The sequence below is a fragment of the Parus major genome, chromosome 3, assembly GCF_001522545.3.
Source record: "Parus major isolate Abel chromosome 3, Parus_major1.1, whole genome shotgun sequence".
Classification (NCBI taxonomy): domain Eukaryota; kingdom Metazoa; phylum Chordata; class Aves; order Passeriformes; family Paridae; genus Parus; species Parus major.
This window is the reverse complement of record NC_031770.1, coordinates 77,227,341-77,252,675: the sequence shown is the minus strand read 5'-3', so window position 1 is coordinate 77,252,675 and position 25,335 is coordinate 77,227,341. Positions and strand designations below refer to the sequence as shown.

The window sequence follows — 25,335 nt, the reverse complement described above, 5'->3', positions numbered from 1 at the left end:
AACAAGTTGATGGTCTCTAATACATGACCATGCATGGCTACATAGAACTCACACCAAATATATGGAAGCTACATTTAGTTATGAGTCATACCATAGCCACTATGATAATTTGCACACATTTAAAAAAAAAAAACTGGCCCAGCCTGGTAGGTGTTCTTAGTCCCACATAGCGACCTACACCTGGTGGGGTGAAGGGAGAACAAACACTGTGACCCAGTGGGGGAGCGCAACAAAATGAAAGACAATCATACGGTCAGAAATTACGGCAGCCCTTCAACAAAAGTCCTGTGGATGGAAAGCTGCCAAAAGGTGTCTCTTACCCATCACTGCTTTGGTGAACTCTGAAAACAGCTTTGCATTACTTTAACTGAGGGGCTAGTCAGAAGAATCGCCCTCAACTAAGATGATGTGTGGTGACAGCACCAAAAGGAATTTGAACTCTGCGTTTTCGAAACACTCTGATTTGACTACAGCTGCTGTCACTGTTCTTCACACCAGCATCAGGATGAGTGGTTTTCACTATTACCAGTATTTCTTACCTTCCAGAGCCCCTAGGACTGCATTACTTCTCACACAACTCTTGACTATTGGTTCTATCTTCCTGCCCACTTCCAGAGCTATTTTGGCTAGAGGCAGATTAGCCTCTACATAATAAGGTACATTTGTCCTATCCTGTTTCTGGTTTAAAGCAAGCTGCCTCTCATTCTGGTCAAGTTCTCACTCCCAATAGCTGCCAACAAAACCATTGGACTGTGCATACGCTTGGTAAAAATTAGAGCTTCCCTTCCATCTAGAAATTGTAATTTTGTGTCACTAATTAAACAAAAACCCTGAATACAAAACATGAAAAATTTCTTTTTAGGTTTGAGAGTGCTCTGCTGTCCTGGCTGATCCTGTGGTAAATCTGCCCATGTTCAATATTAAAATAAAAAGTAGTGATGTACGCTGATTATTACAGCAGGTAGATTGTCCAGTCCTCATTTTAATGGTCTTGTCGTGATTTCAATGACAGATGTACCCATGTTAGAGGGAATCAGAACCCAGTGGTCACACCTTTATGACTTATCAGTACATCAGAAAGCCAGGGTGGAAATACATACAGATTCTTCATTGCGCCAACTGTACATGTGCAGGGTCTCAACACAAACTTAGCAATGTAAATCCAGCCATAAAGATACAACATACTCCTCTGAAGCCTTATAAAAATACCAGTGCAACATAGAGCCATTTTACAAAACAATCATCTTTATAGAAAGGTATTTTAGTGGTATATGCTGAGGTAAATAATAAAACCAGACCCAAGAGAGGGCATGACCAGTGTTAAAGAGAACTCCAGATGAAATTTGGCCAAAAGCCTGTTTTACAAAAGCTAATATTTACCTACCAGTTACGATTCCTGGTAAGTTGCTTATTGCTGTAATACTTCAATATTATTCTTCAGTTTACAAATTGAAAAATATATGAAATTAGATCTGTATGAATGTTAGGTATTAGCTGTCAGAAATTTAAAAAGGCATTGTACCAAGTTTTCTTAATTGTTTACTAACCAATTTGATTGTAGCAGGTAAACAAACTACAGCATACATTTTACCTGACACCATGCATCAAAATCACCATAAAAACTAAGTTTATCAAAGTCCAAGTCCACAAGGAAAACATGAAAAAGTGCAAATTATGTACCCAGTATTTCTGTCACAGCTGTTTTTTCTTAATATGGCATGAAAAAGGTTTACAGCATATATTAAGAAAATTCTTACAAGTGCTCACCTCAATGTTTATATATACAACATTTTGCTCAAAGTGCTCACTATATGAAAAAAAACTGATTGGATAAAAATATTTAAACAGTGCTTTCTGAACGTTCAGGGAAAATTCATATAATACATCAGTCCCGTTTGTTTTCCTCTTCACTCAGTGCAATGAGATGCAGAAGTCACATCAACTTCATAAAAACTTTGCTTGCCACATTTCCAGAAAACCTCAGTTACAGTGGCATTCTTGGTGTCCCATTAGGAGTGGGTCTTTTATTTTTTTGCAGGTGGCTTTGATGTTTTCGAGATCTTACTACTTTCATTCTTACTTCAAATACTTCTTGTATGGCTTTTCGAAAACAATGGAAATTGTAGTCTATTAATCCTACAGAGACAGAAATGTTTTACATATTAATAAATACATTCATATAAATAAAGTAATGAAAACATTGCTTATATTCTATGTTTAGTGAAATACCATACTCTCTGTCTGGAGGTCATATTCAGTGAACTGTCCAGGAATTTTTTCTGTGCTAAGCAAAAGCACATTTGATAAATACTAATAATTCAGTAAGCATTACAGCTTGATACTATGTCTACTATTAAATATACTTGTAAGTTTTAAGAGAAAACAAATAGAAGTTCACTGGCAGGTAACAGATCCTTAATTTATTAAAGGGCTTTGGAGAAGTGCTCAGTATACTAGAAGAAAAAGTGAAATCTTTCATAAAATATGGTGTAATTTTGGAAATCTGCTTTACAGGGTAACAGCAATAAAAATAAGTAGCATCTATTACTCAAGAAATGTTCATTTTTTGCCAATACATAAACTTTGCGATAGATACTTGATAGAACTATTACCAAATCTCAGCCAGCTATATTTCATCTTACACTGTAATTAAAATGTAACACAATAGACATGCTATTAGATTAGATACTTACATAATAGAGGCAGATAACATTACCATGTCAGTGGGCTGAATGTGATCCCACAGAAAAGCTGTAAAGCCATATTGGTAGTCAATTGGAAGACTTACTGAGTGCTACAATTCTGTAATACCACAATACAATTTTAGAATTTTGGTACTGAGCTCATGACCTCATTCAATGTTAATGCCATAAGCTTTCTTAACTCAAATACTGCATTATTTTCCACTTCAATTTCCCTAACAGGAGATACATATTTCTAAGTGGTTTAAATCCACCATGTTACACTTTGGTTTTTTTTCGCAGGAATTGTTTTCTGTCTCCTTGCAGTTCAGACAAAATATTACTTGGAATTTATGAGGCACAAAAAGTCCATCTCCATTATAATACCAGAACCTTACTGCAGAAGAGTGCAGGCTACCAAGTGTCCCAGCTCTGCAGATACAACAATCTCCCACAGTTATGGACAAACCCTAATGGATCTTTATTCAACATGAGGTCTTTCTGAAACAGTGCTGTTAGTAAGTATGCAGAAGTAACACTTTTAATGCATGTAACAGAAAGTGACTACATCCAACATTCATAAGCAATAAAGGTGGTAGGGGTATGGAAGAGACATTTGACCAATTTAAGTGCTATCAAAAGCTCAATAGGCTGTCAAACAGCCCAGCAGACAAGTGCTGCATTCACAAACACACCAATACTGACTGGAGAAATTACTATCACAAGATGGGGCACACAAGCCTAAATGACAGCTTGCTCTTCTACTGCTGTGTTTTGGTCTCAGGGCATGTCAGAAACACCAGCAAATCAGTGAACATCGTGCCAATGAGCAGAGAGGTCACAAACTAAGGGTTCAGTATCAGCTTTGACCAGGGTCAAAAAGATAACAAAGAAATTTTATGCACTTTAACTGCAAAATATTAAAGCACTCCTAAATAAAACTAGGTCCTAAATATGCAATTTTTCAAAAGCTTCCTTTCAGATGTAAGAAAAGCAAGAACATTCTATCTGTCTCAAAAATTTTCCCTTGGTTACGGCAGGCAAGCTGTTCCAAAGGTGTATGCTGATGTCAACAGGTACAAATCAGTGTCAGTCAAGATAAATTAACATAGTCGACAGTTTCAGGTGGAAGCTTTACTGCATTGGATGTAAACTTTCAAATGCTCATTCATTCATATCAGAAAGTTCGTATCAGAAAGTTGTCAACTATGTTTATGACATCATTCCATCTTAATACCTGCACAAGTACTTTCATCCCTTTAAAAATGTTATGTAAGCTTTATCAAGCTGGACTTACCTCAAAATTTATGATACAGTTAGAAACTGTTATCAGCTAATAACAATCTCAGTTATTCATTAACTCACTAATATAAAGGAAAATTGATGCAATACTAGAAAATGGGAAAATACCTTTTCTCTCAAAGCTTTCTTCTCTGACAAAACAAACAAGAGCGAGGAATTTTGTCACCTCTTTTAAATAAAGGACAGTTGTATTATTCAGTTTTATGATTGCCATTGATTCTTTGTCATAAGGAGTTCCAGTGCCATCATCTTTAAGCCTAAAGAGCAATATTCAAACAAACAAGAAAAGATAAGACACCAGATTAGCTAACAAAAGTACTGTTACATTGGTTCTCTCACCAAAGAATCTCAAACTTCATGAAATCTTCCTTTTAATCTTTCAAGGAGACTCTTCCAACTACACACCATGTAAACTAAGACGACAAAGAGATAATTTGTTTATCTCATCACACACCAAACCTTAGATCTGGGACTAGAAATCCGATTGTTTGATTGCCAAGTGCCTGAACTGCAACCTTTTTTTTTATTCTGTAAGTTACCACCCATTTACCACAAGGCTGCTTTTCTTTTTATCAGTGCTTTGTATTATGACTTACCATAAACATGTGAAACAGTAGGTCTGTACTGATAACTGCAAACCCAGTAACTTTGCTTGAGCAGTAGCAGCTGACTGATAGTTTAAGACATCATGAGACTTTCCTCGTGAGATGTTGGTTTTTGCAACATCATATTATGAAAAGAGATTTCTCATTCATAGATGTTGTGTCATGATGATCACTGTATTATGTTTTTTACATTGTAACATTGTAATTTTATTTTAAGTCCTGAATGCACACACAGATATTGTTGAATGGATAGTTATCACCAACCTCCCAGAACAATTAGTCTCGATAATATATTAAAGTGGCAAGTTTCACAGATGCTCCAAGAACAGAGGACAAGAAATGAATTGTAATATCATGTCTTTAGTCTGTAGCTAAAAAGTGGCAAGCAGATCTCTGGTGATAAATGCTAAATGGCTATGCAACCACAGTGGCAGAATGATATTTTGTAAATAAAGAGCCCCACAAGTGGTGTTGTACAGATAATTATTAAATGCACACTCCTTTGAGCTATACAGCAGAAATCTTTCTCTTTACAAAAATCAGCGTCCTTTATTTTATACCTCTGTAAAAAAAGTTATTACACAGTTCCTGAAGTGATGACTCCAAAATCTGAAACACACAGTAGAACATACTAACTTCAGAGATTTTAGGTTAAGTATTCAACAGTTTATTGTTCCAGTGCTTATTGCACATCTGCACCAGGACTCTCTCTTGTACCTTCTCTAAGACTGCAAGAAGTCTGAGTGGGTACAAATGCAAAGCTACCCCAGCCTGCCACTCTCTAAGCATGTTGTGCACTGCCCTGCAAGTGCGAGCATCTTAATGTGCTAATTCTTAATGTGCCCCTGCCTTTCCCAGGAATCGCTGGCATTACATTTGGCCAAGGGCCAAGACACTGAACACATAACTTGCAAGGAGATGTACATGCCAGCCCAGGAGATTACCACTTGCTAATGTACAAGAAGGGGAAACTGAAAAAAGCCCAGAAAGGTCATGTAGGGAATAGGGGACAAACAGAAAACTGAAGTGAGAGTGAAACAGCTCTTTGAGGCTACTAAAGGCCACTGGCTATTAAATAAAGCTAAATATGGCCCCACTTCTTTTTAAAACAGGAGACATCCTTCTGTTGATTTCAACCCTAGGGAACAAAATGATGTTTCCTTTTATTTTAGATTGGTTTCTTCCCACTTCTTCCTCCAAATTAAATTATTAGCATAGAAAGAGTAAGATGCTCACAAGAGAAACTGAATAAGGAGCGATGCTTGTTGCTGGGAAGGATCGGTCCCTCAGAAGCCAGCTGTTTCCTCCTCCTCTGTCCTGGCAAATTACCCATTCTCATTATTGTTTATACCCACATCACCCACAGTTTTGAGGCTATTCAGATTCTCAGTACACAGCTTTATGGAAAACATTCACAATTTACTTACCCATATATACAAGAAATGTCAATCACAACATCTATCATATCACAGCAGAGCTCGTAAGTTTGCATATCCACTGGAGTGCTGTCTGTTGCGATATAGATCTTACTGACTACATCAAATAAAAATGCTTTTTCAATCCCAGAATTCTATTCAAGAGAAGAAAAAAAGAAAAATAAAGTGGAATCCATGTTTTCAAATTAACCCCAAGCTTTTCTGTTCCCTGACTTGCCTGTTATATAAAAAGGCTAGGCTAAAGAAATTAAATTGCAATCAAGCTCATTTTGAAAGAACTACATATAGCACTGTTGTATTTGTATTTGCATTTGTTGTATTTGCTCACAAACCTTCCAGCAGTTTCTGACTGAGCAGACATGATGCCAAGGGACACTCTCAAACTTCTCCACTGTAATCTGGAGAGATTACATTTCTTTTCAGTGGAAAATGAGGGAGGGCAAGTGGGGAGCAGAAAAATTGTCCAAGTTGAAGCTTCTGGAGTTTTAATTATAGCAACAGACATAAAAGAAAGCTGTAATCTAAAGTTATTCTAGCTGGGCATATGAGAAGATAGAAACAAAGGAAAGAAAACACTGATGGACAAAGAAGACAGTATTATTCAGGAACTGATTTCTCATTGTAGTCTGTAGCTGTTCTACTGTCTGGTTCTGTAGAACATCGTTTAGGATCACAGGAGCAAGACCAGTGTTTTGAAGGTGCCGTCAGGTTTCATGTAGCACTGGTGGTTAAAGCCATGTTTAAAATGCTAAGGCTTGCTAAAGTGATGACAGCTATGTTCCTGTCATCCTGCCAAGCTGATTAAGACGCTCTCCATACTGAAGATGTATCGTATTCACAGCTCTGAGAAGCTAGCCAGGACTGCTGGCTCTTACTCTTTTGTGTAGATAAGGTAAACTGACATAAACCTCTGCTTCCTGGAAAAAAAAAAAGTGTACTGCTTAATTGAAAACAGTAGCCTTGCTGCCTGATGTCAAGGGATTACACCTGCACAGCTGTCCCAGCATGAAAAAAAGGGCAATTTTCCAGTAGTGCTAAAGCAGAAGCTATAAAAAACTTTTCAGTATTGACCTATATGGTAATACAAAAAAATTCTCCATCCAACTGAATTGTCTCTATATATGGGATTCCCATTTTAACATGATTTGGGACTGTTGTCACAGCAGCTCTGTAACCACCAAAAACCACACTGAAAATCCCTAACAAGTTTTAGTAGTTTCAGCTTATTTTGTACAGTTACAGAACTTTTCCAATTTTTCTTCCTCCTTTTCTAAATCAACTATTTAACACATAGTTAAGTAACTAAAGTGACTGTCCTGTTTTCCATATTTCCTGAAATAAGCAGAAAAACTTCCAACACTAGATAGGCTATTCAACAATGGACAGCAGTGTTTTGGGCATTTTCTTCTTAAAGAGGTGTCATTCTTCCATCACTGCAGACAGAGCTAAGGCTGCAAACATCCATTAGTAATAACAGAGTATAGAGGTGAATTTCTTGCATTTCATAATGGAAAAGACCCTCTGAGTGGCATATTTCAGTAACTCAGTAATAAAAAAAATATTCAAAACAAAGTATACACTGTGGATACCTTAGGCAGATGGGCTGAAGCACAGGATGTACAAGGAGAGTCTCAGAGAAATGGCTTTGTTCAACCTGAAGAAGAGAAGACTCATTGCTATCTACAGATACCTAATGTAAGGGTTCAAAGAAGTCAGAGCCAGAGCCAAACTTTTCTCAGAGCTACAACGTTGAAGGACAGAAGCCAAAAGGCACAGGCTGGAATTCTGACTTAATACAAGAGAAAAAAAAAATTAACATAGGAGTAGTGAAGGATTGGGAGCATGCTGACCTGAGAGTCTGTAGCATTTCTATCCTTCCAAATGCATAAAGCTGAACTGGACCCAGCCATAACCAGCTTGCTGTAACTGGCCTGACTGAGCAGCAGCTGACCTCTAAAGGTATCTTTCAGCCTACAGGGTTCCATGAGTCTGTGTTCTTTGAGCCCAAAGAACAAAAATGTATGCCTATTTATGCTGGTTGTTCTGGCCACATATGGGAGTTCTGTAATTTTGCTTTTTAAAATAGTAATTCTGACAGCACCTCACACAGTTCAACAGATGCTGCCAATGAAGATTAATTACAAGACTCTCTTGAAATACCATCTAAGTACATAGCTGTAACTCATTGCCAAAATTGTATTTGAAAATACAAGTCATTTCAGACAGAAGAAGCTGAAACTTGAGCCCCACAGTGCCATTCAGGAGAAGCCAATTACAAAGTTTTGTATTACACAGAGACATAGCAACAATTTCAGCTGTACAGGTAAGATGCACTTTAAATTATTAAGATGACAGTAACAATATAGTAACATTTAACAATGAGAAGTGATTTTTTCATCTCAGAGCTTCAGGTGCTGCAGCCTGCCTGTACTTGCTGTCACATTTCAGAAAGTTTTCTGAACATTTGTCATGAACATCTTGAGACGTTTGCCGTGCCAGCAGTTACACCTGCTGGTTAAGGGCAGAAATTCGTCTCTTAACTTAAACTCTGCTTGTTTTCAGTTACAACTGATCCATTGTGATAGGACCTGCTGAGAAACTGCATGTATTTTCTTCTTTAGAACTTTGTATGGTGACAGAAACCTCTACGAAACGGTGGGATGGACTGCCAGAAGTAGTAACCACTAAATTTACCCACATGGCTTCAAATATTTCATTTGTCAGGGTTTTTAGTACAACTGTAACCAAAAAAAATCAAAGGATTTCCCGTAATGTTTGTGTGAAAACTACTGAACACCCCACCCACTATCCCCCTAGCCTGCAAAAAAAACCCAAACAGAAATTGTAGAAACAATAGTAACAAGTCATAAAAAACCCAGGAAAAGGTGGATAAAAAGTACTATTCAAAGAGACATTTTATCATTAATGCTGAGGGAAATGACAATAAGAAATCAAATGTTTCTGTTACTAGAGCTGGTAGGTTCCTTACTGAATGAAAGGCTGCCATTGATTAAATGAGAGCGGGGTCTGAATAAGCAACAGTTCTCTCTGACACAACCCTACAGTCTGCAGAGAAGATGCAACATGTGCTAAAAGCATTCTGAATCAATGTAAGAATATTCCATGGTTAATCTAAACCAAGAGAGTCATTGTGAAAATTCTGCAATGAATATATGGGATTTTATTTTGGATAGGTAAAAACCATGAGGTACTTGAAATTCAAACCATGTTTCTCAACTATATGGGGTGTGATGATGTAGAAGACAGTTTCTATTCCTTAAATAGAATGGGCTCAGTAAAAGTGGTACTCCTCCAATTCCTAGGATAGGTAAGCAGGCCTGTCTTTAATGTATAAAAGTAAGTCAGAATTTGGCCCTAAAAAGTGACTCTCAAAAGAATTTAAGAGGATATTGCCAGTCACATCCAGTTAGTAATGAATTTTGGACAATTATTTAAACAGGCCTTACATCACACAACAGATTTCATTAATTTTAAGCACTAAATTTGAATTTACAGATTACAATATTTAAATCATTAAATTATCAAAACTATACATGATTTTATTTTTACTGTAATTGTTGTTTTAATACATACTTTTTAATATCCCCCAAAACAAACCAAACAACCCTTAAATGAAAATTTGCTTTCCCATGTCACACAACTTGATTGGTTGATAAGGCCACAGTAATGAAGAAACAGGCATCCTTCTATATGAAGCTGGTAAGTTTGTTAGCCAGGTAAGAGTAACAGGGATTTTGAGAGGCAGTTATTTAATGACTTGCAAGCAGTTACATTAAAGAATGCAGAAGCAGTATTATATATACACTGATGGTTCCTCAAACATGCTCACACACTGTGGCATTATAAACTTGGGCAAAAACCTGCTTTGAACTTAAGAGTGATCGCAGATCTATTTTTGTAATCATCAACTTTTTGTGTTGGAAATCTCTGTGGCATAAATGAAAGCACTTCCTCATGAATGCTGCTGCAAAACCAAAATTAGAACACTAATACACCCACACCCTGATATCCAACACTAACTTCCTGAGGTAAGGCACGACCAAAATCCATGCCAAAATTTGTTGTTACTAAGTTGTCAAGGTAAAGAGGCACCCCTTAACTAATTGTATGTGGGAGAATGATTTAATCGTCCTGTGGTTGCAAATAGTCATTCTGAGTCTTTCTAGAGACAGAAGATACTTGTAAAAACAGCAAGCATGCTGAGGACATAATGATGCAGCTACACATGTCTCTAGGTCACTAAGAAACTGGAGCAAAGAAACTGGGACTTTCCCATACTGAACAGGGACACCTCCCCCACTTTTCTGGACTTCACATTTATTTGAAATACTCGCTCTTCCTTAAAAACTATACCTGATATTCTAGGTATGATTGGAGCTGGGTGCTCCAGACACAGAAGCATCTGCCATCAGTCATTCAGGAAGCTGCCTATGCTCAGTTCATGTGGAGATTCTGTACAAAAAAATTCAAAACCTTCACCAGCTTCAAACAGTGAGGAGATTCCATACAGAGATGACTCACAATGACTGACTGGAATGACTCTGGCACAAGGAATACTATTATTCAGCCAGCTTTCTCTCTCAAACTGTGTGCCAAAATCACTGTCTAATTGCTCTAGAACAGTTGTCATGATTTCTTTGTTACCTCTCTGTTGCTGAGTTTTGACACTACATGATAATAACTGGTATACAGTCTAGCTGTTTTGGAAGAAACAGATCTTTGTAGCAAACTATTCATTATGAAAAAGTATAAATATGCTTTTTAATAGTAAGAGAAGTCTTGGAATGACCTTCCTCTATTCCTAGCTTTTCCTTTCACATCTAACTTTTATCTCTCTCCATTTTCACACTGAGAAACCATGAAGTCTAATTTTATCTAAAAGGCTGTTGAATGATATTAAATAATTTCTTATGCAAAAATCACAAAAAGACATAACAATGTATCTTGCTTGGAAATTGAAGCTTCACTGCTAGATGCCAAGTTCAAAATTGGAATACTGTGAGAAAGGGTGCCGTTTTTTGAGCCACTATGACCTGATTTAACAACCACTGAAATAGGGAATTTCCCCTTTTCATAATCTACTCACTGTGCTCCCCTTCACTCACTGCCCCATGTTTTCATCTCTTACCTTGTGTCAGAACAAGAACATGTTGGACACCTCCATGACCTGTTTTTAACTAAATTAAACAGTGCATAAGTGCATGGTATAGGAACCCCAATGAGAGAACAGGTGAGTGTCAGAACCAGTACAAAGGAAAGGAAGGGATCAGACATACAGGAAGAGTGGAGCAAGCAATCGCTTCCACAGTAACAAACCACTAGATATACAAAACTCCCTAACTGGCCTTCAGAGTAACTATGGAAGCGGTGAAAGTCATGGTGGACTCTACGTCTAAAGATTTCACGACATAAGAAGATTTTCTTAAGCTCGGTAAACTTCTGAAACAAAGTACAATTAATTCTGGGAAGCACCAGAGACAGCTCCCCATATGAGGTCAGACTAGATTATGTTCCTTTAAATACTTACTCATACAAGTTTTAAGTGCAACTTAAATACATGCAGCACAGACTTTTGCAACATTCAGATTGATGCTATGAGCAGAAAAGTGATGGCTGCTAACCCATTTTATGTGACTCAGGAAATATAACTATGAGAATCTCAGCAGCTCATCAATGCTGTTTAATAGACATGAAGGTGAGGCCAAGCTGCATGGAGGTGCATTTTCAACTAAGTTCTGATAATTTCTCTGAGAGTTCACATTGCTCATGATCTCTAAGAAGGCAGTGAACAGAGTATCTGAACATGCATGTTGGACATAGCCAGATCTACAGACAAAGGATATAGTAAGTACTTACTGAAATAAAGATGTTAAGCAGGTTTTCCAGTGTTGGGAGCTGTGGAATCAGTTTCTGTACCACTTTGCTAAATGCTTCAAATATAGAATGATCATATATGCTTGTCAGATAAAAGCTGGAAAAAAATGTCACCACATTTTCCTTTTAGCCACATACTGTGAATATGATGTACCTTTCATAATATGAGTGAAATAAAATATTGTCAGACAGTAATTGCAATTACCCCCCTGTGATCTAAAGTCATGATATGATTTGAGCACAGGACTTCATTTCTATACTAAAAAAATCCCAGCCTAGATACTGAAACCTAACCTAGAACTTGATACAGAACATTTTTAATGCAACTCCAATGCTGTCATTCTTACAAAACATATTTATCAAATTTCAGGAGAGGAGTATTACTGAGTATGTCTGTTGTGATCTACTTTTTGAAAGTTGTGGACACATTTATCAGTGCAGTGATGCAGTCAAGTAGTTAAGAGCTCTAAAGAGCTGGCATGTTCATGAGCAGGTCTCTCTTTTTAATATATTTGTACTTAGCTTTAAAGTGCTAAGAAAACCATGACAACTTGATGTCCTCCGTTTCCCAGCCTGCAAAGTCCACTAGTTGTCACTATTTGCTACAGTAACCCATTTTACCAGAAGACACAAAGCAAAGATACAGCACAGGTTTTCCCAAGCTGCTCCAAGCAGGCTGGAGCAGGGAGGATGAGTGACTGGGAGAGGACCATGTGGCAGAGAGCTTTCAAAGAAGGCAAAAGTGATGTAGTAGAATATACCCTCCACTGCCTGGAACTCTACCGGTTGTTGTCACTATCCAAGCCAATTTATTTCAAGACAGCAACTGCAGCAAAAACTGACAGGATTCTGGCATGTTTGTCATCTGTAATTAAGCAGCTCTCCTTGTTTCCCTTCAAGACAGCAATCAGAAATAGGATACTTTGGCTCAGGTCAAATACAGTATCTCTCGTTATCCCTTTCCTTCATATGTCATAAGCCTATTGCCTGCTACTTAAAGAGGACGGAAAATGCTAACTCATCAAATAAGCTGCTCAGCACTTTAGCATTCTCTACCCAGCAACTTTTCTCACCTGAGGTGAATCTTTTCCAATCCAGCATCTGCAAGGTCATCATTTGCCCTCTGGTGAATATCTCTTTGTGTTTCAATCTTGTGATCATCAGATAAACCATCCACTTTATGGATAAAGATTTCAAAGTTGATATCTGGATTCACTTTATAGGCTCTGGTCACAGTAAGATGCAGCCGAGCTAATGCTTCCATATAATCATCCTAACAAAGGAAAAAGAAGAGTTACAAGTTAGGAAAGTATTTAAAAAAATATATATATTAAATTTTATGATACTTATTTTTAGAGAGTACTACAGCTCAACAACAGCTTGATTTTTTTTTTTTTTTACTGTTTTATAAGTAAAAGCCTGAGCCTACATCCAGCATGTGCACCAATCTCATGCTGTCAGCACTTAGGAATCTGAGCAAGAACCTTGAGATGTTAAAACAAATTAGTTAACTTCCGAACATACTGCAGAGAGATTAAAAATAGCCAAGCAGCTCTTCAGGTTTTAATGACTTCTTTTAATGTGTATTTGTGATATAGATTATTTATTTGCTTTGAAAAAACCTGTGCTTTCCAACCCATTTGTCTGTTGCTTAAGGAAGAAAAGAAAAAAAGCAGCTTAAAGCCCCTTTTTTTTTTACCTGAGAATCAATAACAAATATCAGTGCTCCAGTGCCTCTGAAAATCATCTCATAATCAAACGTAGGGTCAAAGAAGTCAATTTGCCCAGGAAAATCCCATATCTGAAAGTTGACAAAGGAGCTGTTGGAAACATCCTCTCTGCAGATCTTGTTTGTGCTCTCCAAGAAGAGAGTCTCATTCGGCGACATTTTGTGAAAGACAACTTTCTGAATGGAAGACTTTCCACTTCTTCTCAATCCCATGAGCAGGATTCTTGGCTTAACTTCAGTACTGAAGGGATCATTGAAATCCAAAACTGAATAAAATCACACAAGAAGAAAAGGAATATACTATGGCAATATAATTAGCAACTACCAGATAACATGCATTTGATGTTTATTTTCATGAAATTTTTATATGAATTTATGCAAATGTTGCCAATGTTTAAGCTTAGAGAGCAGTGCTACAGGCATTTTGACTTGAATTATTTGCCCCTTAGGGTATACTATCAGAAAATCTACTTCTCACCTCCAAGACAGAAACTGCAGAAGGTTTGACTGCTCTGTTTGCATGCGAAAAATCTGTTATCACACATAGACATCTTAAAATACCTAATTTTACTCTAATTAACACTATGCCACATATATTTTTCTTTAAAAGAGTATCATCTGATAACAAATACCCTTTTCAGCAGATAGCTACATGCTGCAGGAACAGAGTAGGACTGTGTTAAGTACCTCTGCATGATCTTTCTACCTGAAGGCTTCCTTTCTCTAAAATCAATTAACCAATAAATAAATAAATAAAATGCAAGGAGCTACAAGAAGAGTTCAACTCATCAGGTGCACAATGCTTCTGTGTTGGAACTCACAATACTGAGCTCATGAGTCCTTTTCTAAGGTGCTTTGGATTTCACCTGCTGCTCAGTAATTTGTGTTACAATCTGTAAAGGTTTGTTATCCAATAAATAAGATTACAGCGTATCATCTGCCTAGTTGCAAAAGAAAGGCCTGGGAACACAGGAGTTTAATTGTGTTACCTACCCCAGCTTGAAACTGGCACCACTTTTTCTGGTGCTGATGCAGTTATATCAGCATCAAGTAGTTCCAACAGTAAACTGTGCTGTTATATCTGTAAGGACATGAACGCATAGCTATCCATTCCTGCAGGCACACCAATTTTAGCTTCAGATATCTCAAATTGAAACACCTAAAGCAGTCTAAATGCATAAAGTTGGCCTGTAACTTTGAAATGTCCTTTGTGCTGAGGTGAAATGGCACTGCCCTTTTATGTGAAAAGCTTTGAGACACGTCTGTGACTCTGCAGTGTCAAACACAAGCAGCACAAAAAAATAAGTTGTCAGTGCTAAATCCACTGAGTACAACTCAGAGTACACAGAGGTCAGGTTTAAAACACTATCACACAACAGGCTGAACATACTATCCAGTGAGGTTTGGTAGACCTTCTCCCATCCACTGCACTACAGACTATTCAGATTATACTTCATAGCACAATGTAACTGCATTTATTTTTCTTTTTTTCTGCTGGGCTAAGTTTTGAACTGCAGAAAATTGGCACACATTTATTCACATGCACCATTCTTGAATATGTCCTGCATACATTAAGTGGTCAGCTTTACTCCCAAAATACAAAAATACAAAACAAGAAACCTCAGGAACAGTCTGAACCTGCCAATTTATTACATAGTCTTATCAGCCAAAAAAGATGGAAAGCTTAAAGGAATCCTTTGCCTAGGAGCATGTTTTGCACCTTTGGGTGGTGACCATATCTTGTGTCCTCTTGTGTGCCTGAAGCCTCATTCACAGCTTTCAGAAACACAGGAGCAGCGTATGTCTGCCAGGAGGGTACAGAACCTTGTCCAGGTCTGTCTGTGCCTCCCAAATATGAGTGACTGAGAGTAGGGCTTCTCAAGCAGAAGGTATTGCAGTGTTAGCATAAAACATCTCCTGGCACCATCTACTGGCTTATGAGAGGTTGTGCCACTCAGTGCAGATCCGTGCCACCAGTGACTGACAGAAGCCTTCAATTCATTATCGGAGGGACCCTGTCCATTTCAAATGCAATTGAAAGGCCTTGGCAGGTATTACCACTTACTGTGGTCTTGTCAATTATCAGGCATGGACACTGCTAGGCAGTAGTAGTGCACAGGGGAAATGCTGTCAGGCAGAACAGGGACAGGTAACTCTGTAAGAATCTCATCCTGTTAACATCGCAATGGCCACTTCTGCTATCTACACACAACAAATTTAGGAAGTAAGAAACTGAGGTCAACATGCCCCTCTACTCTTCCGATCAACTTGAGCAGAGGTAGTACCTCCTGTGGCTGGGAAAAACATGTGCCTACAACACTTCACACCTCCAGAAGAATAATAAATATCTGCTCTTAGATGATGTAATGATATTTTATGTTTTGGGGGTATAGTCTTCTGAATAAACCAAACCAAACATGCAAGATTTAATGGTGTATTCTCCATCTCACTCTGTTTTTTGGTAATCAGAAGAGCATATATTTCAAATTTTGCTTTTATATATATATATATATATATATATATATATATATAAATTTATTCAAAGCTTTATAAAGACTTTATAAAAGCATATGAAGAACAGTCTTCAAATTGAGGCTTTCTTGCATGTTTCAAAAAAAAAAAATAAAAAGCCTACCATTTGCTCTGTAGGCAACTGAATTTATGAAGTCTCATCTACCATGGATTTGTACTTTGTGTCCCCTTCCTCTTCCCACCACAAAAACACCAACTTCCTCCTGTATGTCTTATGACATCTCCAAATAATAGATATGACATGCTGTGGCTATTCTGGAGCTCAGCACATTTCAGTTGGCTACATGTGTACACCCATCTGCCAGCTGCTGCCACAGTGAACACACAAAGCTGCTCACCTGTCCCTCTGAGGACACTTCATTTAGCTTTCTCCTCTCTTCTACATGCCAGTTTTCCTCAAACTTGTGAGAACTTAATAACCTTTGAGACATCTTTTGTTCAGATTTGGCTGAAAGTGGACAGCAGTTTCTAAAATTCTCCCCGTTGACGAGACAACCAGACAGGCTACCTGCCTAACTCCCTTTTCTTTGACAAGCAAGCTAAAAATCCACACATATCTAAAGAAATATTTTAAATAACTTGGACTTTTTATTGTGGTATTAAATTATCCCAGGCTGTTAGATTTTTACTGATTGTAATGCTTAATAGCAGGAAATTTCTTTCTATTAAAGCCATACTAAAAAAAAATACAGTTGCAACTGCAAACAGAATTAGCAAGGAGAAAAATGAGGACCAGCTCTTCTGCTAGTAAGACTGTTACTTAGCTTTTGAAATCCTGCCAGTTCAAAGACAGGGAAATGTTAAGAGTATCATCCAAACCTGATGAGATAGCAAGGCTTCTACAGTACTTCCCTCTCAGAGAGTTAAGAGATTACCTTATATGTAAAGGAATTGGACGATACATTGCCTGCCCACATTCCTTTGCAGGAGTACATGACAACTCCTTTTTTAATTTGCCACAGAAATGCCAGTAGATGTATCACTGCAACTTCCCAGACTAGGTTACTGAGTGAGATCATAATATGCCCAAGAGAAACACTAAACTCTTCTCTGTTCTATAACGGGAAAGATAATTTTCCCTATTGTGAGATGCAACACATTTCCTGCTTCATTCACTTTTGCAAAGAGTAAATGTTGCAAAATGCCAATCTCTAATGCATATCAACAGCCCTTCATATTTCAACTTTTCTAAGCAGCCAAGAAGAACAGAAGCCATGCTGGTTAGAGGCCATTCCTTTGAAGTATTCACAAATTTATCTTAAACCTAAAAGCACTTTTCCCCAGAGAAGCACTCAATTCCTTACAAAACTTCTGTTAACTGCAGTTGTGTCCTTGCTTATGGAGTGTGTTTTGCATGCATTGCAACATGCAGAAGAGCACAGCTCTGAGGAGTTGAGAACTGCACGTAGCAGTCCCAACCTGTCTCACCAGTACACAATGAATACTTTGGTATCTCCTTTATGCTATGAGATATATATATAGATAACTAAAACAGTTTTTGAAGTCCATCCTGAATTTCAGATCAACTGCAATTAATTGTGAAAGCAGGTGACTATCTGTGCTTTGCAGGCGTATGGGATGGGGATGCCACGTTCTGTACATCCCACCAGCTTTCAAGCATCCAAATAAAATACCACAGCTCATCTGTTCAAGTAACATAAAGCTAAAAAGAATTATTTTGCTCATGTTATGATCCACAAGGTAACAAGCCTCTGAGTCTAGTTTTGAACAAATACAGCTAATAATGATTTTTTTTTCCCCTAATGCAGTTATATTAAGTTTTAACCATTTCTGTGTAAATGAGGTAGCAGTCCCAAACTTTCTACTCTTACCTTCAAATCCATTAATCTTGTAGCATTGCCAGTACTGCTGTGACTGTGGTATTTGCAGCACTTTGGATTGCTGTCAAGACAATGCCCTCACAAAACACATAAAATTAACATCTTCAACACTAACAGATGGCCTGAGACTAAAGAATTAACAGAAAAAGCTTGTACGTAATGAAGAAGGCTGTTCAGCTACTGTGGGTTCATAGACATTGCAGAAATGCCTGGTGGAAGGAAATTCTTGTGGCTTCAGAAAAGTCTCAGAACCAGAAGACCTGGTTCCATGCTGCCATAAGTGCAGCACTCAGCAGTGGTATGTCTTAAAGCCACTTCCTTGGACACTCTGCAGAGGGTTTTCCTGCTTCTAAACACTTTTTAATTGCATCTATTAAAAATCTGACAAGGCTTTATGTAAATTTAAGTGTTTTAAGATTTCTGAATATGACCCTAAGTGTAAACTAAGGGCAAGAGCCATGGTTTCAGCATTGAAGCTGGAGACACAAACCCAGTATAGCATGAGGGATGACCAATATGAAATTCTGATATCTTCCGCAGACTTACAAGAAGAAGAAATTATGTTTTTAAGTCTGGCTTCTCTTGTCACTGTCAACAGCCATGCATTGAAGTCATTCTTCTTATACTGCCCTTTTCATTCTTTCTTTGTAGAAAAGTGGAGGCTGTGACACTGAATTTTGGACTACTTGCTGTACAGACCCAGGAAGAGAGGACAAAAAAAAGGGGAAAGTCCCTTGCCCTGCAGCACAGTGTTACACAAAGACCCGAATCCCAACCCCTTCCATTTCAGATGTTGTATGCCTCTTTCTCCAGAGAATTCAAAATGAAACAGAAAACCAGGGAATCTGGACAGTTAAAACGGATTTTGTTTTAATCCTGTGTAAAATAGTCCCTGCATTGACTGTCTTCTCCTGCTATTTAGGATGTAAAGGTTCTTTTCTGTTAAGTACAATATTCTGGTGTTACTATAAAGAAGCAATTGCAATTGCAATTTTTAGCAGTCTAACAAGCTCCTATTCAAAAATATCCAAATGCATTTGTCTGGAGACAATATATGGGTTACTTCTCTAAAAAAAAATACTAAGTTAAAGCAGCACTAAAGAAACACATTAAAATTTACTTTCTTTGCATCAAAATGAAGGCAATTCTCATTTCAAGTAAGACTTTATTTAGTCTCAGTAATAGCTCTTACAGTCTAACATTCCTATAGCTTTTAACCATGAAAGCTTACACCCAAAGCACTGACCTTCCTCCACTCCCCAAAATTAAATTAGTCAATGCAGCATCTCCCATGGCAGCCTGGAGGACCGGGCCTTTAAGGAGAAGGGTTTCACATGCTAATATTGAAGCAGACTTAAAATATGTGGCCTTTTATTATGCTCTTATAAAAAAGCACTTCTTTTTTTTTTTTTTTTTTTTATCCTGCGATACTGAGAGTTCTCCAAGCTCCTTTGTGAAATATGTCTCAGAAGAATGAATTCAGGCTCTGAATGAACGCAACAGGCTCTGAGCTGGCATTTCCTTTTTCTACTGAATGAGACTGCTTTTCCTGGTAAGCCCGTCCTTCTCAGCATCACCATCCATACTGACACGGACATGCAGTGAGTAAGGCGGCTCCTCACAAGCACAGACCGACGGACATTTAGCAGAGCCTGCCACTGTGGGACTGACACTCGCAGCTGCGGAGCAGCCCCGGACACAGAGCTGCGTGTAGCCGCTGCCTTTTATAGCGTGACACCCAACCCCCCACCTCCTCGGCACACTCGGGTCACATCATCAAGCTGTGGCCTCTAATAACTAATAACTCTCACCCTAGACATAAAGAATACTGATGAGAAATTACACACACACTTTGCCTGCACTCCCTTGTCCTCCTCCCTCTTTCCCAACCTGTCCTTTTCCTGCTACCTGTCAGCCCTTGCCCTGCTCCTTCCTCAGAGCTCCCTGCACCCTCTGACCCACAGAGCACCCTGTCCCCGTCCCGGCCCTCCCCACGGCCACCTCCGCAGCATCCTCGCTCCGCCCGGCCTCTCAACGCCCAACCCCGTCCCCAGTTGGGCCTGCCCTCCCTCTGGACGCCTCGTCTTCCCCGAACCGCTGTCCCTGGCTCCCCTCGTGCCCCGAACTCCGCGGGGAGCCTCGTCTCCTCCCTGACCCACATCCGCGGGCCGCCAACCCTCACCTCCTGGCGGCGGCCCTGTGTCCCCCGTCACCGTCCCGGCCTCACCCCGGCCCCCGCCCCGCCTCACTCAACACCCGTACTCGTTGCCTGCCGCTACCCCGCAGCCCCCTGCGAGCCCGGTGCTGCCCCTCGTCTCTCCGGGAGCAGCCCCAGCCTCCGCCCCCGCGGCCGCCGCCACGCCGCTCCCCGCCGCCCCCGGTGCCGCTGCGGCCGCCGCGAGCGGCACTCACACGCCTCATCGCCGCCGCTCTCCGCGTCGCCGTCCGAGAAGGACTCGGCCCCGTCGGCATAGCCCGCCAAGCCCACGATCTCCTCCTCCTCTTCCTCCTCCTCGTCCCCCTCTTCCTCCTCCGGCAGCTTCCTCGGCACCTGGCTCATGCCGGCCGGGCTCCTGGCGGGGCTCTGCGGCCCCTCTGCCTGCGGCGGGCTCGGGGCGCGGGGGGCGCAGGTCCCGCGCTGGCGCCGCGCCCGCCGCCGCTCCCCTCCTTCCCCCCGCACGGCGCTGGCGGAGCGCGGCGCAGCTGCCGGCGGGGCGGGCGGGGAGGCGGCGTGACCCGCGTCACCTGACGCGCCCGGTCACGGGCCGCCAGGGCCTCCGCGCTCGCCCGGGCCCGCTCCCGAGCCCGGCCGCGCCTCTGGCACCCTAGCGCCGGCGGGCGTAGCCGGGCGCTGCGGGCTCACCGGCGGGTCCGAGGCCTGGCGGCGCCGCTCGCCCCAGCCCTGCTGTCCCGAGAGACAGCCGTGGGAGCGGTGCACGGGCGAGGCGCTGCCCCTGGGGTGCGGGGCGCCGCGGTGGGCGAGCGGAGCGGCCAGGTGTGCCCGGCAGCGGCACCGAGATCTCACCTGGCGTTTCTATTACAAGCATCCCTGCTCAGAAACCCTTACAGTCACAGAAATCAAATAGGTTGTGAAAGACCTTTGGTATCATCGAGTCCAACCGATGACTGAAGCTGTCAACTACACCGTGGCACCACGTTCAGGCTAAGTCCTTAAACACCTACTGGGACTCCACCACCGTCTCTGGGCAGCCCATTCTGAAACTAATCGCCCTCTCTGTGAAGAATTTCTGCCTAGTACAGAACCTATACTTCCCCTGAGGCAGTTTAAGGCTATGTCCTCTCCTCCTGTCACTGGTTGCCTGGGAGAGGAGTCTGGCTTCTATCTGGCTACAACCTTCTTTTCAGTCACTTTGCAGAGAGTGGTAAGGTCTTCCCTGAGCCTCCTCTTGGTCGTGTCCTGCAACCTCACCCCGCACAAACCCCAAAGAAAGACTTGGGTCTCTTCTGCATCGTCCATATCTCCACTTCCAATATGCGGGACACTCTAGAACATGGGCAGGACCAGAGTGTGTCTGGTGCAGCCCAGCTCACCCATCTGCCAAGCCTGCTTCAGCCCTAGATGTGCTGTTGGCACTGCCTACTGCCTGCCCCATGCTCCTTCCATGCCGACTGTCATCACATGGGCAAGCCCAAAATGTTAAGCCAGGCACTGACAGTGGGAGGTAATGTATTTGCAGTGTGGGTCAGAGAGAGCTTATTTTATAAATAATAACTTGATTAATAAGGAACACTAAAGAGAGACATAGTAGTGAAATCTCTAAAGAAGTTGAGGTTTTGATGCCCCTGACAGACAAGGAGCACTTATCTCCCTGCCATTGCTTTCTCCAGGCTTGCTCTACAGAGGTAGACCTCCTGCCTTTCATCCAGGCCCCTTCTCAGGAGTTTCCAGGGCTGCTCTTCTTATCTTGTACCAGTCTAAGCTCCAGAGTGTGTACGTTAGCCCCTGGCTGTCATCCCATGCTGCCCACTGTGGTGACTGGCAGCTGAATTCCTGATTCTACACCACCAGATTTTCCTCTGTTTCTGTTTCTCTCTTTCTAATTCTTTCTGCTCCGTTCTCTCTCCCTGCATTCAGTATATTGATTAGACTTCTGTTTAGAGTCTCTACTTTTTTCCTGCAGCTGATTATTTCTGTCACCTCTGTGCTGCATGACAATCTCCTTATCACCAGGCCTTCCAGGTTGCACTAAGTCACAGGAGATAATGGAAGTACACATCTGTTCAGAGGTGGGAGAAATCCCCCTTGCCTGTTAATATACAAATTTATTGAAGGGCCTGCCTTTATTCCCAATTTATCAACCTGCTTGGAAGTTTTGCTTGAACAGATTAACAATGTACTAGAAGATTATGGGAAACCTTTCAAAGTTAAATCCTGTAAAAGGAATTAGTACTTAGGTTTGGAGCAGGATTTTTTTTTACCAGTCACGTTTTCAGCATTGTGTCTTGGGACAACCCTGACAGGCATTAGTCTGCTGAAAGCTGATGGAAAGAGGAAGAGAGATTCTGGGTGTGTAATGAAGGACCATCTGTCTCACACACCAGCTGATCACTTAAGTGCACAAAGGGCTGTTAGGTTGCAAGGCCAGGTTTGGATAGAGGGTTTTTCCCTGAAATATCTGTACTAGGTTTCTTCTGTACAAAGAGCTGCTTGAAATATGACCTATGAGAGGGAGAATAACTTGGATATATTAAAATACTAAATCAGGGTGTAGAAACTCAAAAAAGGGACTGGTTGTAATGCAGCTCTTCCCACAACTGACACCAGTGACCTCCTACTTGACCACAGCTTCAGGTTCAAAGCCACATATACTCCAGGCCCATTGCCAGATAGGTTTTTAGAGTAGGGCTGAAGCATTTCTGCCAATCCCCTGGCAGTATAATCTGTCATGGATACTACATAAGCCTCAGGACTTGCTCCTCCTCTGTCCCTTTGCCATCAGCTGGTTTTCAGTACCCTCTGCACCGACCCTTTTTCTTCTTTTCCTTGTGTCAGGTCACCTGACTTTGAAGCTGGGTGCACATAATGAAACAGCGCCCAGCCCTTCAGTCACAGGACTTGTAGTAAGGGCAAGTAAATAGGAGGTAGAGTCTTTGCAGATATGACATGTACAGTGATAGATGTGAATGGACTTTGTCCATGAAGATCTGCAGTTCATAGACTTTAGATACTTTCTGTGTCATTCATTTCTTTCCCCACTAGGGGAAAAAAAATCCAGAAGAATACAAAATCGACTGTCTGCATTAGAAAAGGTTAATGCTACTTAAGGTCAGGGAATTGTCCCACTGACATCTACAAAATGAAGGAGCCTATCTGCACCTAGGTTTGTAGGGTCATGATAGGGTGTCATCCTGTTCCTGTTAAAGACTGAACATTTCCATGAAATACATTAGTGACAGATCTGTGCCAAGAAAGCTTTTTTCTACAATGTGCTAACATCTTGTTTCTCAGTCGTAATGAGCAAACATAACCAAAATAGTTCTGCAAACTTTTACATGTATGGAACTTATTTGACACACAGATTAACTGTTACTCACATAAATACTTCTATTCCTACATTAGAATTTTGCACAGTATCAAATTAAATAAAATTCACATAAAGTAAGCCTATCCTGAATATGGAAATGAGCAAAAAAATTGTAGTGTGAAGAATCACAGTGTGTTTTTATGTGTTTTAGTAACTACGCTTTAAATTAAGTAATGACACCAGACTTCAGATTAATGTCGTAGCCTTACGGAGATCAGGGAGGCATCAGAACAATAAATCCAGTCAGTCAGTCAGTCAGTCTTTCCTTGGAAGCACCAAGGGTTTTGATGTGAATCTCTGGTGTGAGTTGGGTCCCTTCCAACTCAGCATATTCTACAAGTGTATGACTGTCACCTGAGGTTCTTGTAGCATGCTGCAATAAGCGGTTCTATGATTCTATGACTATTGCCACAGAATGATGACTACCACAGTAAATATTTAGTGAAAAAGGCATAAGTAGAATAATCCGAAAAAACATTCAAAATAATATATTCATTACATATCTAGGAAGTGCCTGTAATACTTCAATGTTTAGTTTGTTTAGGGCATCAGTTAATTTAGGGCATTTTGAATGCCTTCAAGCCAAAGGAACAGACTTTGAAAGCAATGTGCCTGTGAGATCAAGCATTGTAAGGGGAACAGCTGCTTGTTTTCTGTTTTCTCCTTCTCCCAATCCCTCTTCCATCATTTTACTCAGCCTACCTTCTTTCTTCTCTACCGGTCTCTACAGATGGTCCTGTCCAACTTGCCTGCATACTGGTTTGTGAATTACTGACATTCACCCATAATTGCCCACACAAACACATGACTTAGGTGAGCAGAAGGTCCCAGTGATATTATGATAGCTGGAGGGGTGGGTGAGGCATTAAGCAGGCACAGTCAGCTTTCAAGGCGTCCCTCTCTGATCTTCAGCTCAGACTTCAAAGCCCGCTGACTGGTTCCTTGCTGGAGGGAAGGGCATCTGGCCTCCCTGAAATTGGGGGAATTTTATTGTGCCAAATTCTGGGCTCCCCGGTACAAGAGGGATGTGTAGCTGCTGTGGGTCCAGTGGAGGGCAAGGAGGGTGATTGTGAGACTGAAGCATCTATCTTATGAGGAAAGGTGGAGGGAGCTGAGCCTGGTTGCTGAAGATGTGACCAAAGGGAGATCTCATTACTGTCTATAAATATCTAAAGGGAGGTTACCAAGAAGATGGACCCACGCTCTTCTTGGTGGTCTCAACCAGTCTGATATGAGGCAACAGGCAAAAACTGATGCATGGGAAATTCCACCTGAACATAAGGAAGAACTTATTTACTGTGTGGATGACCATGCACTGGAACAGATTTCCCAGAGAGATTGTGGAAGTTCCCTCACTGGAGATATTCAAGAGCTGTATGGATGCAGTCCTGTACCGCGTGCTCTAGGATGAGCCTGGTTAACCAGGGAGCTTGGACCAGCTGACCCACTGTGGTCCTTTCCAACCTGACCCACTCTGATTCTGTGGTTTTGTAGCGCTTTTTCTCCCACGCAAATTATTACGAGCTTCCATAATTAAACGGCAAAGGAACTTCGGTCCAGGAGAGCGTCCAGCCCGCGTGGAGCCTCGCTCCGGCCAGAGCCCCGTGTTGCTGGCCGGGGCGCGGGGCTGGGTCCCGGCGGTGCCGCTGCCCGCGGGGCGGGAGGCGGTGCGGGCCGGTGGGCGCTGCCCGCGCTCCGCGGCCGCTCGGTGTCGCCCTCGCAGCGGGCACGGCGGCGGCGGCGGCGGCGCCTCCCCCGGGGCAGCCCC

The 25,335-nt window shown here is 41.2% G+C and overlaps 1 protein-coding gene across 2 annotated transcripts; it reads right to left on the bottom strand.

The window, feature by feature from the left end:
- Positions 1–952: 952 nt before the first annotated feature.
- RRAGD (Ras related GTP binding D) lies at positions 953–20,681 on the bottom strand. 2 transcript variants are annotated; one of them, XM_015622624.2, is made up of 7 exons: positions 20,434–20,681; positions 13,619–13,914; positions 12,993–13,192; positions 11,902–12,016; positions 6,016–6,158; positions 4,092–4,240; positions 953–2,136 (listed from the first exon to the last, which is right to left on the bottom strand). In XM_015622624.2, the coding sequence occupies exons 1-7, from the start codon at positions 20,579–20,581 to the stop codon at positions 1,985–1,987; spliced, it is 1,203 nt and encodes a 400-aa protein (XP_015478110.1). In that variant the 5' UTR covers positions 20,582–20,681; the 3' UTR covers positions 953–1,984. The 2 variants fall into 2 exon arrangements, with proteins under 2 accessions (XP_015478110.1, XP_015478111.1); XM_015622625.2 differs by lacking the exon at positions 20,434–20,681 and adding an exon at positions 18,013–19,391.
- Positions 20,682–25,335: the final 4,654 nt, after the last annotated feature.